A 14,158-nucleotide genomic window follows, 5' to 3' on the forward strand; every position below is an offset into this window, starting at 1 on the left:
TGTAACATAGCTAACTGGGAAATGGAAAAGGCGGCGTTGTGGAGCCATAGCTTCTGAGGTGGAGCTGGACCAAAACAGGCCACTCTAATTTCACAGACCCAGTGGCAGACCATGAACTGGGGGGGGGGCATTTCGGTGATAGTCCAGGTTGAGGTGCTTGATTTTCAGGGGGTGAAACTCACTCTCACTGGTGGCTAATGTGTGAGTGTGGCAGCTGGTATTTTCCCCCTCAAAAATGCCTCTCAGAATGGACTATTCTGGGCAAAAACCAAATGGCAGCCACCAGCCGATCACAGCTGCAAGGAGGTCCTGTGAGGTCCCCCTTGAAAACTTCCATGGAGCATTCTCTTTTATTAATCTGGCAATTTATACCTCCTCCTTGCGTTCCTGGAGGGGATCTTGTTTTATGGCAGTTAGCACATTTGTTTTGAATACAGCTCACCATTTTTGGCATCCTTGTGTTTCTGTGTGATGACAAGTCGGCAACACATTCTCCAACAGCAACGGCAAGCAAGCAGAACGGCTGGGAGGACGGGATGCTAGCCACACAATATGGTTCCTCACTCCAAGCTGCTGTAGTATTGCATGCAGAGTATCTCATGTGAATAACGTTGCCTGACGGAGCAGCCACTGTGATGAAGAAGTGCTGTATATACTGGTGCTGGGTACCGCTCCACTTTTCAAAGCCCCAAAAAAGGGATGCACGTGACATCGCAAGGCAGATCAACATCTTAAGAACTGGTAAATGTCAACATTCACCAAGTTACTGGTATTTATTCTGCAATATGTGAGACTCCCCCCCGCCCTCTCCCCACCTCTCCCCTCCCCAACACGCCTCCTCCCTGCTCTCTGCCCACCCTCCACTTGACTCCCCCCTCCCCAGAATGCCTCCCCCCCACACCCCTGCTTACCTCTCTGCTGCTCTGCGGTCGATGTGACCACCAAGCAACGCAGGTTGGGTGTCTGCCCAGTGGTAACCTGGCGCTAGCCAGCACTGAGCTACCACTGGTGCTTGCCCAGTGATAGGGTCCACAAATATGCCAGTGCACCAAGAACAGGATTGGGCTCTTTGACAGCACAATTCTATGCATGTATACTCAGAAGTAAGCCTCATTGTTTTACATGAACCTTACTCCCATGAAAGTGCTATAAGCCTTACAGCCCTATCCTGACTAAAGGAAGCACCAGTGGAAGGCATGTTCTGTTGGTGCTAGCTGCTGTAAAAGCACCATAACGCGCTTTGTGGCTGCACAGTGAGCCAGTGCGCCAGTGGAGTGATGGAGGCTTGGCGAAGCAGGTAAGCCCTGCTTAGGGGGCAGAATTGGGCAGGGGGATGGCAAAGAGGACTTGAACGGGAAGAGTGTGAAACGGGGAGAAGATGTGGCAGAGTGGTTGGATCAGGCCTGGGAGATGTCAGGTTTGGTGGTGGTGGCATGTGCTGAATCCAAACCCCTTTCCAGACTTGGGTCCACTCAGACTTGTGCCAGAGATAACCCCTTACCTTGCGGAAACCTTACCCTGATAAATGTCCCCTTGCCCTGGGGAGACATCAAACAGCCAGAAATCCCCTGCGGGATGCAGCATAGCCATGCCATTGTGGCTTCATCACTGAATGGGGATTTCAGTAGGATGGGGCTGTGCAATAAGGAAAGGTAATTTATTTTATTTATTCAACTTGTGTATTGTTTAATTGTCTGAAAAGTTTCACACCCCAGAGAATAAAGACAGAACAAAGTCAGCAACTGATGCAATTAGTTGCCATTACACTAATTTGAGTTTGGTCCATATATTTTCCAAAACGTCTGTGCAAAACTTTTACTAATTAGAAATAAAGTATCCTGGGCATTATTTACCCATTTTTGACTAGAGACATAGCTCATTAACCACTCAGATAAGCTTGTTTGTGTTCTGCTAGTGTCCTGGACATGTAAGTGATGGAACTTTAAAAATACTGTCAATGAGAAAACTGGAGAAGGTACTGAGGCACGTTGACCTTTGACCCTAGACTGTAAAGTCACTGGATAGGCCAGTAAAGTATAAGCAGCGTAGAAAGAATTATTTTAAAGCATAAAGGCACATAGAATAGTGAAAGCTGTTCTCATCTAAAAATCATAAGTTAGTCTCACAGAAAAAGCTGCTTAGAAAGCTGTTTTGCTAGCTGAGACCTTGGGCCCTCAAAGTCTTGCGTTGATACTTTTTGGAATTTGGAAAAGGGAGCTGTATCTCAAAGACAGATAAACTCCTTCTTGGCAGAAGTATACGGCCAGCCAAGATATCACAAGCTGAGAAAACACATATATGCAACATTGTAGTCATTAGAAGTAAGAAAAGCCTTAGTATTGCAGGGAAGGCTTATCAGTTGGCAAGGCTTTTTGGCAAACTGTATAGCGTTTAGCTAGCTGGACACAGACACCTACAAGAGACTAATTTAGAAAAAGAATATATTTAATTAGATAACCAAGAACATTCTTGAGAATCAGTCTTTGTTTGAATTATAACTGAAATGGAGAAATGAATGTTAAAGGGGGTTGGTGCAGGTTTGATTAGGAAGGTGCAGAGAGAGAGATAGAGAGGGAGAAAGCAGTTTGCCTGGCATGTAATGTCTGAGTAACTTGTTTGAAGGTAAATGGGAGAAGGATTTCTTAAAAGGAAAATGTGATGCAGTGAAAGTATGGCTTGTTTTATGTTAAACTATATGAAAAATCACAAGAAGCTGGCTAAAGCCTTAGCTTTAACAGGTGCTAGGCAACCACTAAAGGGAAGAGGTCACTTCTTGGCAAAGATATACACCACTATGCCCCTTAATAAGTAACTGGTCACAGTAGTCACAAATAGAGTAAAACTGTTAAAAGGAAGTTTAAAGGACCTTGCTTAACAGAGGTTGGCCGAGAGCCCCACAGTGTTTTACTAAAACCAGGAGAAGAGATGCAGAAGAGATAAGATGGGTGGCTCAAGTAAGGCCATCCTAATTAGGAAGGGTTTGAAAGGAATATATGTCAATAAATGTGTCAGAAGTTCTACCAAATAAGGTGTTCATACCCGTGTTTAAGTGTTTTTGTGTTCTCTTTAATGAGGATGTTACAGCGAACCCTACTGGTTTTTGAAAACTTTTGGAAATTGTGTAATTTTGGCTAAGTTTTAAGGTGAAACCCCACCTGTATGTAAATAAGAGCCGATCAATGGTTTTGCTCACTTGTTGCCCACCTATTTTCTATCTTTTATGTAAATGATATTTTATCTAGAGCCTATTAAGAGTTAGCCCCATTTATGATGTCAAACTTTCAGCGAATGAGAAGTCTAGATTTTCAGACAAAGGAATGTGTGGTATAAAAGTTAAGGACCAGCGTTCAGACGGGGGTCCATTCTTTGGACATGTGTCCCGTGGACCAACTGTATACAATTCAATAAAAGCCTGTGAACCTTCATCCCTGTGTACTGAGTTGTTCTGAGTTACTTATCTGAGTTGCTGATTTGCCTTGCAACAGTACCACAGATCTCAAAAGCCCTTTGCTGAATATGTAAGCTGCAAGGAAGCATCAGAAGGGATACACTGCAATCCTATGCAGATCTACTCAGAAGTAAGTCCCATTTTTACAATGGAGCTTAACTCCCAGGAAAGTACACATAGGATTGCAGTTTCAGTTCCTTCCTAGAAGCTGGCAGAGCCCATTCCACAGGGCATCATGGCAGCATATACCATTTCTCATGAAAAATATTCAGGGCACAATCCTATCCAGTGCTTTTGCACCCATGCCAATCTGCAGTGGGCAGGGCAGTTAGGGATCAAGGTAAGGGATCATTTTTTCTCTTATGTTGAAGCTGCAATGTGATTGCATTGGTGCTGGACAGTTAGATAGGATTGTGTGCTTTGCAAAACCGATTACAAGAACGAATTAGTGGAGCAAACCATTCATTTATATAAATTAAGATTGCAGTCCTATGCACGCTTTCCTGAGAGTAAGCTCCTCTGAATATTCTGGTTCTTACTTCTGAGTAAATATGCATAGAATTGCTCTGTAAGTGAAAGAGATGGGAGATGATGTAAAGAAAACTTTACCATAGAATCTTTTTAAAAATTTATTTTGGAAATGTACAATATTGATACAAATGTGCATAATTATTCTCTGTCCATTATACAAATGTTTGATAAATTTTATTGTCACAGCTTAAAATTTTGAACAATCATTAAACAAACGGAATGTATCATTTCTGTGGTCTGCATTTTATAAAGACCTTTTTCAGCGCTGCAATCACATCCCGATTCCGCAGGCTGTATATAAAAGGGTTCAGCATTGGGGGGACAACAGTGATGAACACAGAGTTAATCATGGACCTTTGTGATGAATAAGAGGATACAGGAACAGTGTAGGTCAGTATTGCTGCCCCAAGAAAGATACTCACTGCAAATAAGTGAGACAAGCAGGTCCCTAAGGCCTTGTGCCTTCCTTCAACTGAGCGCATGCTCAGAACTTGCACAAGGATGGCTATGTACGAAGAAAGGATTACTAAGATAGGGAGAAAAATTACCACCACATTGTCAAAGTATATGACTTTTTCAAATGCAGATGTGTCAGTGCAGGATAACTTCAGAAGAGCTGGAAACTCACAAAAAAAATGGTCAATCATGTTTGACTCACAGTACGGAAGAGATTGTACATAAACGGCAATGACAAGCATGATAAGTGATGATGATGACCAGATCCCCACTGTCATGATAATGCAGATGGTTCTCCTCATGAGGACCGGGTATTGCAAGGGCCTACAGATGGCCACATACCTATCGTATGACATGACAGCCAAGACAAAGCTTTCTGAGCTCCCCATGGTCAGAGTGAAAAAAATCTGAGCTGCACACCCTGAGAGTGAAATTGCGTATCTCTGTGTTAAAAAGCTTGCTGACATTTTAGGGACCACAGTGAGAATTTCACCCATATCCATGATGGACAGTTGACTCAGGAAAAAGTACATTGGAGTATGAAGGGTGGAATCAATCAGGATAAGGAACAGGAGGAGAGAGTTCCCCAACAGAGCAATGAAGGCCATCGAAAGCACCACAGCAAAGAAAAGAGTGGGCGTCTTTAGATGTACAAGCCCCACAAGAAGAAACTCGGTCCATGACGTCCCATTTGCATTTTCCATTGCCCCTGAAGACAGAAGAAAAATATTTTTGAGGAAGGAATAACTGTAAAAGCCACACACACAAATCTTAGTTAACCCAACAAGGTTCGTGTCATGGTCAGTTTTTAAAACAGTGTTTCAAGTTCACCACATTTACAATAAGAATTAATGCCCTGCATAATTTCATTTCAGTTCCATACAGGCATGGTTACATGGATTTCAGACTAGGAGTTGAAATCAAGTGAAATGAAATAATGCTTATATGATTATACGTACATTAAGTGCCATTTTGGTTGAGTGGAGAGGAGGGAAGCATTATAGTTCAGGGGACTGAGTTGGCATCCTTCAGTCTCGGAAGACTATGGTGTCACGCTCTTAATGGTGGTTCTGGAACAGAGTGTCCTCTTCAGTGCGTGAAGCCTGGGTAAAGTAGGTATGGAGGATAGGCTGTTACCCATGCAGCAAATCCCCCTTCTCCACGTCACTGAAATGGTCCAATGGAAAGGCAGAGGCCAATACGGTTGGTTCCAGCGGCGTCGCAGGAGTTGCCAGAATGTGACTGTGTTCAGCCATGAACTGCCTCAGGGACTCCGGCTCCGGATTTTGCCTCAAGGTTGACTCCTGAAGCCTTTTCCATAACTGGATGTAGCCACAAGGCAGTGGAGATTTGGGATCAGAGTTTTCCTTCTCTCAGATGAGCTGCCTTCCCAGGCTGACGAGTCCCACCTACCCGGTGACTATGCTTCTGTTTTCCATGCAGAAGGTCCCAGGTGTAATCTCTGGCATCTTCAGGTAGGGCAGAGATATTTCCTGTCTAAAAGTGTGGACAGCCACCTCCAGTCTGTGTTGACAGCACTGGGCCTGGTGCACCAATGGTTTGATTCAATATATGGCAGATTTAGAAGATCGACATCCTAAAAGCCCCAGGTGCACACAACAGTGAAGCTCTTCTATGTATTACCTTCCCCATTCACTACAATGGAGAGGAACATATCATTTAAGATGGCAATTGCCAAGTATTCCACCAGCCACTTAAAAATGTATTTAACGGCTCTTGACAAGTGATAATGCTCACACATTTCTGCTGCCAAGTTTTTCAGGCCAGTTTCTGTGGTAACCCCCTTCCCTTTTTCTGGTCATTTGGTAACCCTACTGTCATTGGAATGAGTTGAGGATGTCTTGCCAGGAGAGGTGGTGGTGGTGATGAGGATGATGATGGGTACAGTAAAGCCAGAGTTCAGCACGTTAAAAGGGATCTGCCCATCCCTGCCTACCACATGTTAGCTCAAACGGAACAAGTACTTGCAGAAGGTGGATTTGCACAGCCGGTGACTTTGAACAATAGGGGGATTTAAGATGCCACCCAACAGGAGCTGCCTGCTGCTTCTGCCACTGCCAACACAAGCAGCGGCAGAAACAAGAGTTAAAAATCTATGTAAATGGACCAAAACAATTGAATGGGGATGCCACATAAATTGGCTCCATCTGAGTGAGTCTTGAAGCAAATGGTGCAGGATCTGCATGTTCCCCAAATGACTGGTCTTGGAGGGGTCATAAGAATTGGCTCCACTAAAACTGAGTGGCAAGAGAGTTGGAATACACAAAAGAAAATATTTCTTTATTCAGCATGTAAATCTGTGGATTAACATGCTTGCCCCAGGATGTTGTGATGGCACCTGGCCTAGATATCTTTAAAAGGGGGATTGGACAGATTGATATAGGAAAAGTCCATCAGAGGTCACAAGTCATGATGACTATATGCTCTTCTTCTTCCTCTTTGTTAGCGTTTGTCCCTTGTGGTGGCGGGGTCCGCTATTTTGGATTGTTGTTGCCATTTTTCTTGATTGTAGTCTTGGTCTGGGTGTAGGCAGGTGATTTTCATGTCGCCGTGTCGTGTGTCAAGCTAGCGCCGCTTCAGCTGGCCCTTTGGTCGTTCACTATTGACCTCCAACTGAAGGACCTTCTGTGCCAGTGTATCACTGTTGGCACACAGAACGTGGCCATACCATTGAAGCCGGGTTTCTCCCAGCTTGTTGGCGATTGGAGCAACACCGTACCACTGCCGAATGTCGTAATTGCGGACGTGGTCGAAACAAGTGATACCACTGATCCAACGCAGCATCTTTGTCTCCATGACACCAAGGCAACATCCGAATTCCCTTGTCACTGGCCAGCATTCAGCTCCACAGAGTGCAATCGGCTGGATGACCATTCGGTAGATCTTCGACTTGAGACAGTCACTGATCTTCTTGTCACAGAGGACACGGTCATCATGCGCCACTTTGTCCAGGCTGCATTTACTTGCGCAGTAGTCTCATGACTCAGGCTTCCGTCAGCTGTGATGATCGAGCCAAGGTATTGGAATGTCTCAGCACATGGCAGGTCAATGCCATTTATGCGGATTGTCCAAAGCTCATTGGGGCCCATCGTCATGTCCTCCGTCTTCTTAATGTTGAGGCGGAGGCCAAACAGTGCAAGATGGTTGCTCCAAGCTTGTACTTGCTGCTCAAGGTCTGCCTGGTTGTCAGACATGAGTAGAACATAATCTGCATAGAGAAATGTCCACGGCTCCGGCTTTTGCAGATCATGGGTGATGACATCCATCACCGTGATCAACAGCAAAGGAGAGAGCACCGAGCCTTGGTGGATGCAGACCGTAATGCAAAGGTCTTTTGATGTTCCAGCGACGGCCTGCACGTGGCCCTTTGGGTCCTTGTGCTAAAGCTTCACCCGTTGAACAAGTTCTTCTGGCACACCTTGGCTGCGCAGCGCATACCAGATGACATCATGTGGCACGCGATGGAACACATTTTCAGGGTCAATAAAGGCAACAAGCAATAGCTTTTGCTTCTCTTGGTGCTTCTCAAGAAGGAGACGGGCGGTGTGCACTGTGTCGGTCGTCCCACAGCTACCGACAAAGCCTGCTTGGTTTGTCATGAGTTGGACGATGTTGCGGATGCAGCAGTCGACGACCCTCTTGAAGTTTTTCATTGTGTTAGAGAGGAGGTGAATTGGCTGATAATTTGCAGTCAGCGGGGCTGCCGTTCTTCTTCCAGATCGGGCTGGTCGTGCTACATTGCCAGTCGGCAGGCTCAGCGATGATCTGGTTGAAGAAGCACAGGAGCCAATTGACTGCGTTCCAGCAGCTTAATTTCCAGAGCTCTGCAGCAATATCATCAGGACCCGTTGCCTTGCCTGGCTTCATTTGTTTCAACGCCTCTGAGACTTCTTCAGGCCCGATTGGCTGCACAGGCCCATGAGTGGCAGCTGTTTGCGGGATCAGCTTCGTTCCGTTGCCTGCCTCTGATCACTGATCAGCTGTCCTCTCTTGTTGTTTATGCCGCAAAACTTCTCGATAACCTTGGTTTGGCGATGCCACAACTTGGCAAGTTGGTAGATGTTGCGTTCACCCTCACACATGTCAAGCTTCCTGTATATGTCGTCATAGTGTGTGGCTTTTGTGGAGGCAACAAGTTTCTTTGCTTCGCGACAAGCGTTCTGGTACTTCTGTCAGTTAGCAGGCATCTTGTTGTTGAAGAAGACGTGGTAAAGCCGCCTTTTCTCTCTCATCTTTGCCTTGACATCATCAGTCCAGAGCCGGGTGTCTCGGTCAATTTGGTGTCTGCCGGACTTCGTCACACTGAGCAAAGCACGTGCAGCCTCGCTAATAGCATGTGCCACCTTCTGCCACATTTCTTCAACAGTTGTTACGGCGGACAGTTGGATGCATGAAACAAGTTCGGTCTCTTTCTCTCGCATACACCACCACTTGATGTGTGTGATTCTGGAGTGCAATTCGCATTGCTGTTTTGGCGGCTTGATGCGTAGTTTGGTGACGAGCGGGCAATGTTGAGTAGCGACCGTTTCGAATGGGATTGCTTTGGTGTCAAGGACAATCTTCAGATCACAGCAACGTATGAGGATGAAGTCAACCTGTGACAATGTGCCACTGCTGTAGTATCTTGCAAGATGTGAAGGCTTCTTCTGGAACCAGCTGCTGGTGACGACGAGGTTCTGGGCATCAGCGAAGTCAAGCACTCTCTCGATCACTGTTACAGATGCCAAATCCGTGGCTGCCATGGCTACTGTAGTCGTCTGCTGTTTCACCAACGTGTCTGTTAAGGTCACCAACAATAACGATGTGGTCTGCAGGGTGAACCTCTTTGACTTTCTTGTCAAGCAGCTGCCATAAGGCATCCTTGTCACTGTCGGTTCAGCCAGTCTGGGGCATGTAGGCAGAGAAGTAGTGAACGCGCTGCTTTGCCAGGACAAGTACAACCTTCATGAGGTGATTGTCGAAGCGTCCAACCTCTGTGACTGTGTCATGGAGTCGCCTTGAGATGACAATGCCAATACCATTATGCATCTTTAGGCTGCCACGGTAGTTGACCTCGTAGCCATCGCCAATTGGCCAGGACTTTGCATTGCTCCAGTGAGTTTATTGGAGCACGCAGATATCAATGTGGCATTGTTTGAGTGCTCTGGCAAGTTCAGCTGATTGCCCTGTGAGTGAGCCAGCATTGAGGGTGGCAGCACAGATGTTCTTCATGGTATCATGCTTTTGGTTTTGGACTAGTCTGCTTGTGTCCTGGTGCTGTCCTTGCACCATGATCCCTTGTCTGTTTTTTGAACAGGCTGGGCCTTGCCTGAACGCGTCGTTTGCGGAGGATGTCCTAGCTTGTCTTTGGGAGCACATGCTCATCCAATTCGTGTTGGAAAACCGGTCAGTCTGTCGCAGGGGCCTGTTGCCTGTATTGGTCCATGTTCAGCTTGCTTCACTGAGGATGGGGAGTTTCCAGTGGCACCATGAGGAGGAGTGAACCATCACCACCATTAGTTATTTGACTTTCCCAGTAAACCGCTTTGTGAACTTTTTGTTGAAAAGCAGTATATAAATTATTATTATTATTATTATTATTATTATTATTATTATTATTATTATTATTATTATTATTATATTTTTCAACAAAAAATGGCTCCCTGTCCCAAGTAGGCAAGTAGGAGGAGTAGAGGCTGGCACATCATAGGCATGCAGCCTCAGGCATCAAGAGGTCTAGGGCCAGCCCCAGAAATTCTTCTAACATTAGTGACTGCAAGTTGAAAACACATAAGCAAAGTGTAGCCTGAAAAGGACATTTTAATGCAATCTTCCTTACACACTCATTTCTAAGGTGCATATATTTATCTAAGCACTTAAAAAAAACTAACTTTCCTTCACAGATGTAGAGACAAATTTTAAACTATGAAGCACGGTGTGCTTTTTTTTTTATATATATAAACAAAAATAAACTAACACACATAACACAAAAAAACACAACAAACTTCACTACACAAAAAAGGGGATGCAGGAAATCATATATCATTGTATATCCCTAAAACTAATAAATCATTACAGATTTTAATCAGTTTCCTCTTCTAAATTTACCTCTTAATATCATGTTTCATTCATCATTCATCTATTATATCATATCATAGTATATATGTAATGCAATCATCTAAATGCCCTATCATATATTTCTAAAACTTCATTTTTAACCAAGCATAAAATAATTTCCATTGCTCAATTTGTGTTGGTTTTCGTTGTTGATCCAAATTTTCTGAAAACCTATTCATTTCCGCCACATTCATTATTTTCTCTATAATTCATCTTTCAATGGCATTTTAAAATCCTCCCAATATCTAACATATAAAATCCTCACTACAATTAAAATCATAATAACTAAATACACATCTTTTTCTTTATCTATAACATCCAAAATAATTTTAAACAAAATAATTTTAAACAAAATAATTCAGGTTTTTAAAATGTGTTGTTCTAATAAGTTTTATATTGTGCTTCCAGATCTGTTCCCATTGATCTATTATGATATTGTGGCCTATATTTTGTGCCCATTTTATCATACATTGTTATACTATTTCTTCTTGCATCTCAAAATGCAATAAAAACATATACATTTTTTTAAAGTATATTTTTCTTTTGTTTCTAACAATAGTCTATCAAATGGCACCTGTTCCATATAGAAATCTTCTTATTTGTCTCCCCCAAATCTTGAATCTAATTATAGGTGCATCCACCAGCCCATCTCCACACCTTGCCTTGACAATTCTCCTTTTTCTCTTTTTCCTCACTCTCTATGGAACATGTCTCAGAATTCTAGCTTTATTATCATCCACTGTCCATTTCTTTTCAAGCAGGGTGTGCTTCAGGTTCCAGGGAGCAGTGTCAAGACACAATGAATTTATTTAAGTTCAAAATCTCATGTTGCCTAAACTCACAACTGACTAACAGCCCAATCCTGAGCTGCCCGGAGCGCCCAGCCTTGGCGGCACCAAGAATGGCTGCCGCCGGATCCTGCACGTGCTGGGCTACCATGGGAGGTGCCTCGGGAGAAGGGGACTTTTGTCCCCTTCTCCTGGATAAAGTAAGCAGCCCTGTAATGGGGTACTCACTTTACTGCCAACCAAAAGGTTGGCAGTAAAGTAACGGTGGTCGTGTAGGGTGCGGAGCCGTCCATGAGCACCTTGGATCCTGCGGAGCAGAGCTCCGTGGACCTGCCTCCTCCCCTCCCCCGGCACACCTCCAGCCTGCCCCGCTTCCTGTGTCACACCTCTGCATCACGCCTCCCCCCACCCTCTGCCCCCTGTTGGCCTCCCCCCTCCCCGGAATGCCTCCTTCCCGACGCTGCCCCACTCCCGTTTACCGTGCCATGGCTTGGTGGTCCAGAAGACTAGCCTGTGCTAGCACGGGCAGGAGCCTGGCGGTGAGGCTCGCAAATGTGCCTTAAGGCACGTTTGTGACAGTCCGCCATGGCATGGAGCCGTGACACAGAGCTCAGGATTGGGCTCTAAATGGACTGAACGTATGTTAGTGTGTCAAAGTGTGTTAGTTGTGTTTCAGTTGTTTTATGAAACAAGCAGCCACAAGGAGTGTTGGAGGCACTGAGCATTAAATGATAAGGCACACAAATTTTTAAAAAGCAGCAGGAGAAAGTGTATCGGAGAGCAGACTCGGGGTGCAATCCTATCCAATTATCCTGTGCTGATGCAGCCGTGCCAGTAGGGTGTGTGCTGCAACCTGTGGGGAAGGGGGGTGTCATGGGGCTGAACTGCAGCTGCATCAGTGCTGCAAAGTTGGAGAGGATTGGGCCCTAAGACTGTTTCTAGAATTTGTAGAAACACATAGGCCACTACAAAGCTAAAAACATAAAATCGCAAACCATACTTGGAAGGCAATCCTATATGCACTTACCTAGGAGTAAGCCTCATTGAACCCAGTTGGACTTGCTTCTGAGGAGACATATATAGGTTTGCATTGTTATACCCTTAAGAATTCCAAACATATTTAGAGTTAAGAAATGATGCTGCCTGCAATTAACTGCTACCTCAGTCAAATATTTTTGATGCCTCTTTCTTACAGCCTTGGCAGAGAACTTGGTCCTTTCCTAAATTGTTTGTTTTCCACAAGCTTGCTATACATTGTTTATTCCACTGGCCAGCCGTCTATGTACTAAAAGTGTTGACCAGGATAATTATATGGCACACTACAAACTGTTGCCTGCAATATCCCACACATTACCTGCAACATCAATAGTGGAGTAAAGTTGGCACTCTCTTGTACCTCCCTTCTCTTGTAGCTTCCCAAACTATCCACCACGATTCTCGTAAAAAGAGTTACAATTGGTTTCTTAATGCAAACATGCATTGCACTTGCATTCTTTAAAAGTCAAAATAAGTAGTTCTCAATTACTGAGATATTTTAATTTGTGCTTATTAAGATTGCTTACCTTACAAGCACAAAACGACCATGATTATTATTCCTGGCAGTAGGTTTCCAATTGTTTTCTTGATTTCTTTCCACAGAATAAAAGATTTCAAATTGTAATGTAAACTCTCAACTCTTTGATTAGAGACTGTTTGCAAAAACAGCTTGGACTTCCTAAACTACAAAAAAAGAGCATATTTCTTGGGAGAAAAAAAAAAAAAGCAACATCTGCTAATCTACAACTACACTGTCAAATCTTTCCCAAGCTTCACTAGCTCAGTATTTGTAGAGGAAGAAAAAAACAAACCCATGTGCCTTTTCATTTGTTGGATCAAGAGCTTGTCACCCAGCTATCCAGTCTGTATAATCCCCAGAGAGAAATTCTCAGCCTTCTTCACAGTCAGGGAATTTGGCACCAAGACTTCAATTAGTTACAGAGGTGGAACGTTACTACAATACAAAATATAAATATGTCAATTCAGCTTGGTTTTCTAGCACCTGATTGGTGCCCACTTTATGGGATGGAAGAATCTACAATGTGCAGGGTTGTATTACTCATGAGGTTGATTGGGTTGAAGCCTAGGAGCCCCGCAGGAACTAGGGGCCCATCATTCATTTTATACTGAGGCACTGTTACCTGCGCCCTACGGCTCTGCGCCATAGTATATATGTGTGGCTACGTACTGCAGTCAAGTACCTACCATACCAGCATCAGGCTGTCCACTGCAGTGGGGTGAAAGATTGAAATGTAGTAGGGGGCCCGAAATACCCGAAAGCCTTTATGCTGATTGGTGACTGTAATAAAACTAAACTGAAACTGAAACTACCCGAAAGCCTAGGGGCCCAGCCATGGGTTAATACGGCCCTGACAATGTGGCCATGTCATGCCATGTCATACATGGAACATAGCTAACTGGGAAATGGAAAAGGTGGAGTTGTGGAGCCATGGCTTCTGAGGTGTTGCTGGACCAAAACAGTTCACTCTAATTTCATAGCCCCATTGGCAGGCCATGAACGGGGGTGGGGGACATTTCAGTGATATTCCAGGTTGAGGTGTTATTCCAGTGAAATTCCAGTTTGAGGGGGTGAAACACACTCTCACTGTTGGATGAATTCTTTTTTTGGTGGCAGTTGTCCTTTTTCCCCCATCAAAAATGCCTCTCAGAATGGACTATTCTGGGCAAAAACCAAATGGCAGCCACCAGCCGATCACAGCTGCAAGGAGGTCCTGTGAGGTCCCCCTTGAAGATTTGCATGGAGCATTTTCTTTTATTAATC

General features: G+C 44.4%; 1 protein-coding gene across 1 annotated transcript; it reads right to left on the reverse strand.

Annotated features, from left to right (window-relative positions):
• Nucleotides 1-4,203: 4,203 nt before the first annotated feature.
• On the reverse strand, nt 4,204-5,139 carry LOC136641896 (olfactory receptor 2T2-like). Its single transcript, XM_066617998.1, has one exon. It carries the CDS (start codon nt 5,137-5,139, stop codon nt 4,204-4,206), a length of 936 nt encoding a protein of 311 aa, XP_066474095.1.
• Between the last annotated feature and the right edge of the window lie 9,019 nt (nt 5,140-14,158).

This window comes from Tiliqua scincoides, chromosome 2, assembly GCF_035046505.1.
Source record: "Tiliqua scincoides isolate rTilSci1 chromosome 2, rTilSci1.hap2, whole genome shotgun sequence".
NCBI lineage: Eukaryota > Metazoa > Chordata > Lepidosauria > Squamata > Scincidae > Tiliqua > Tiliqua scincoides.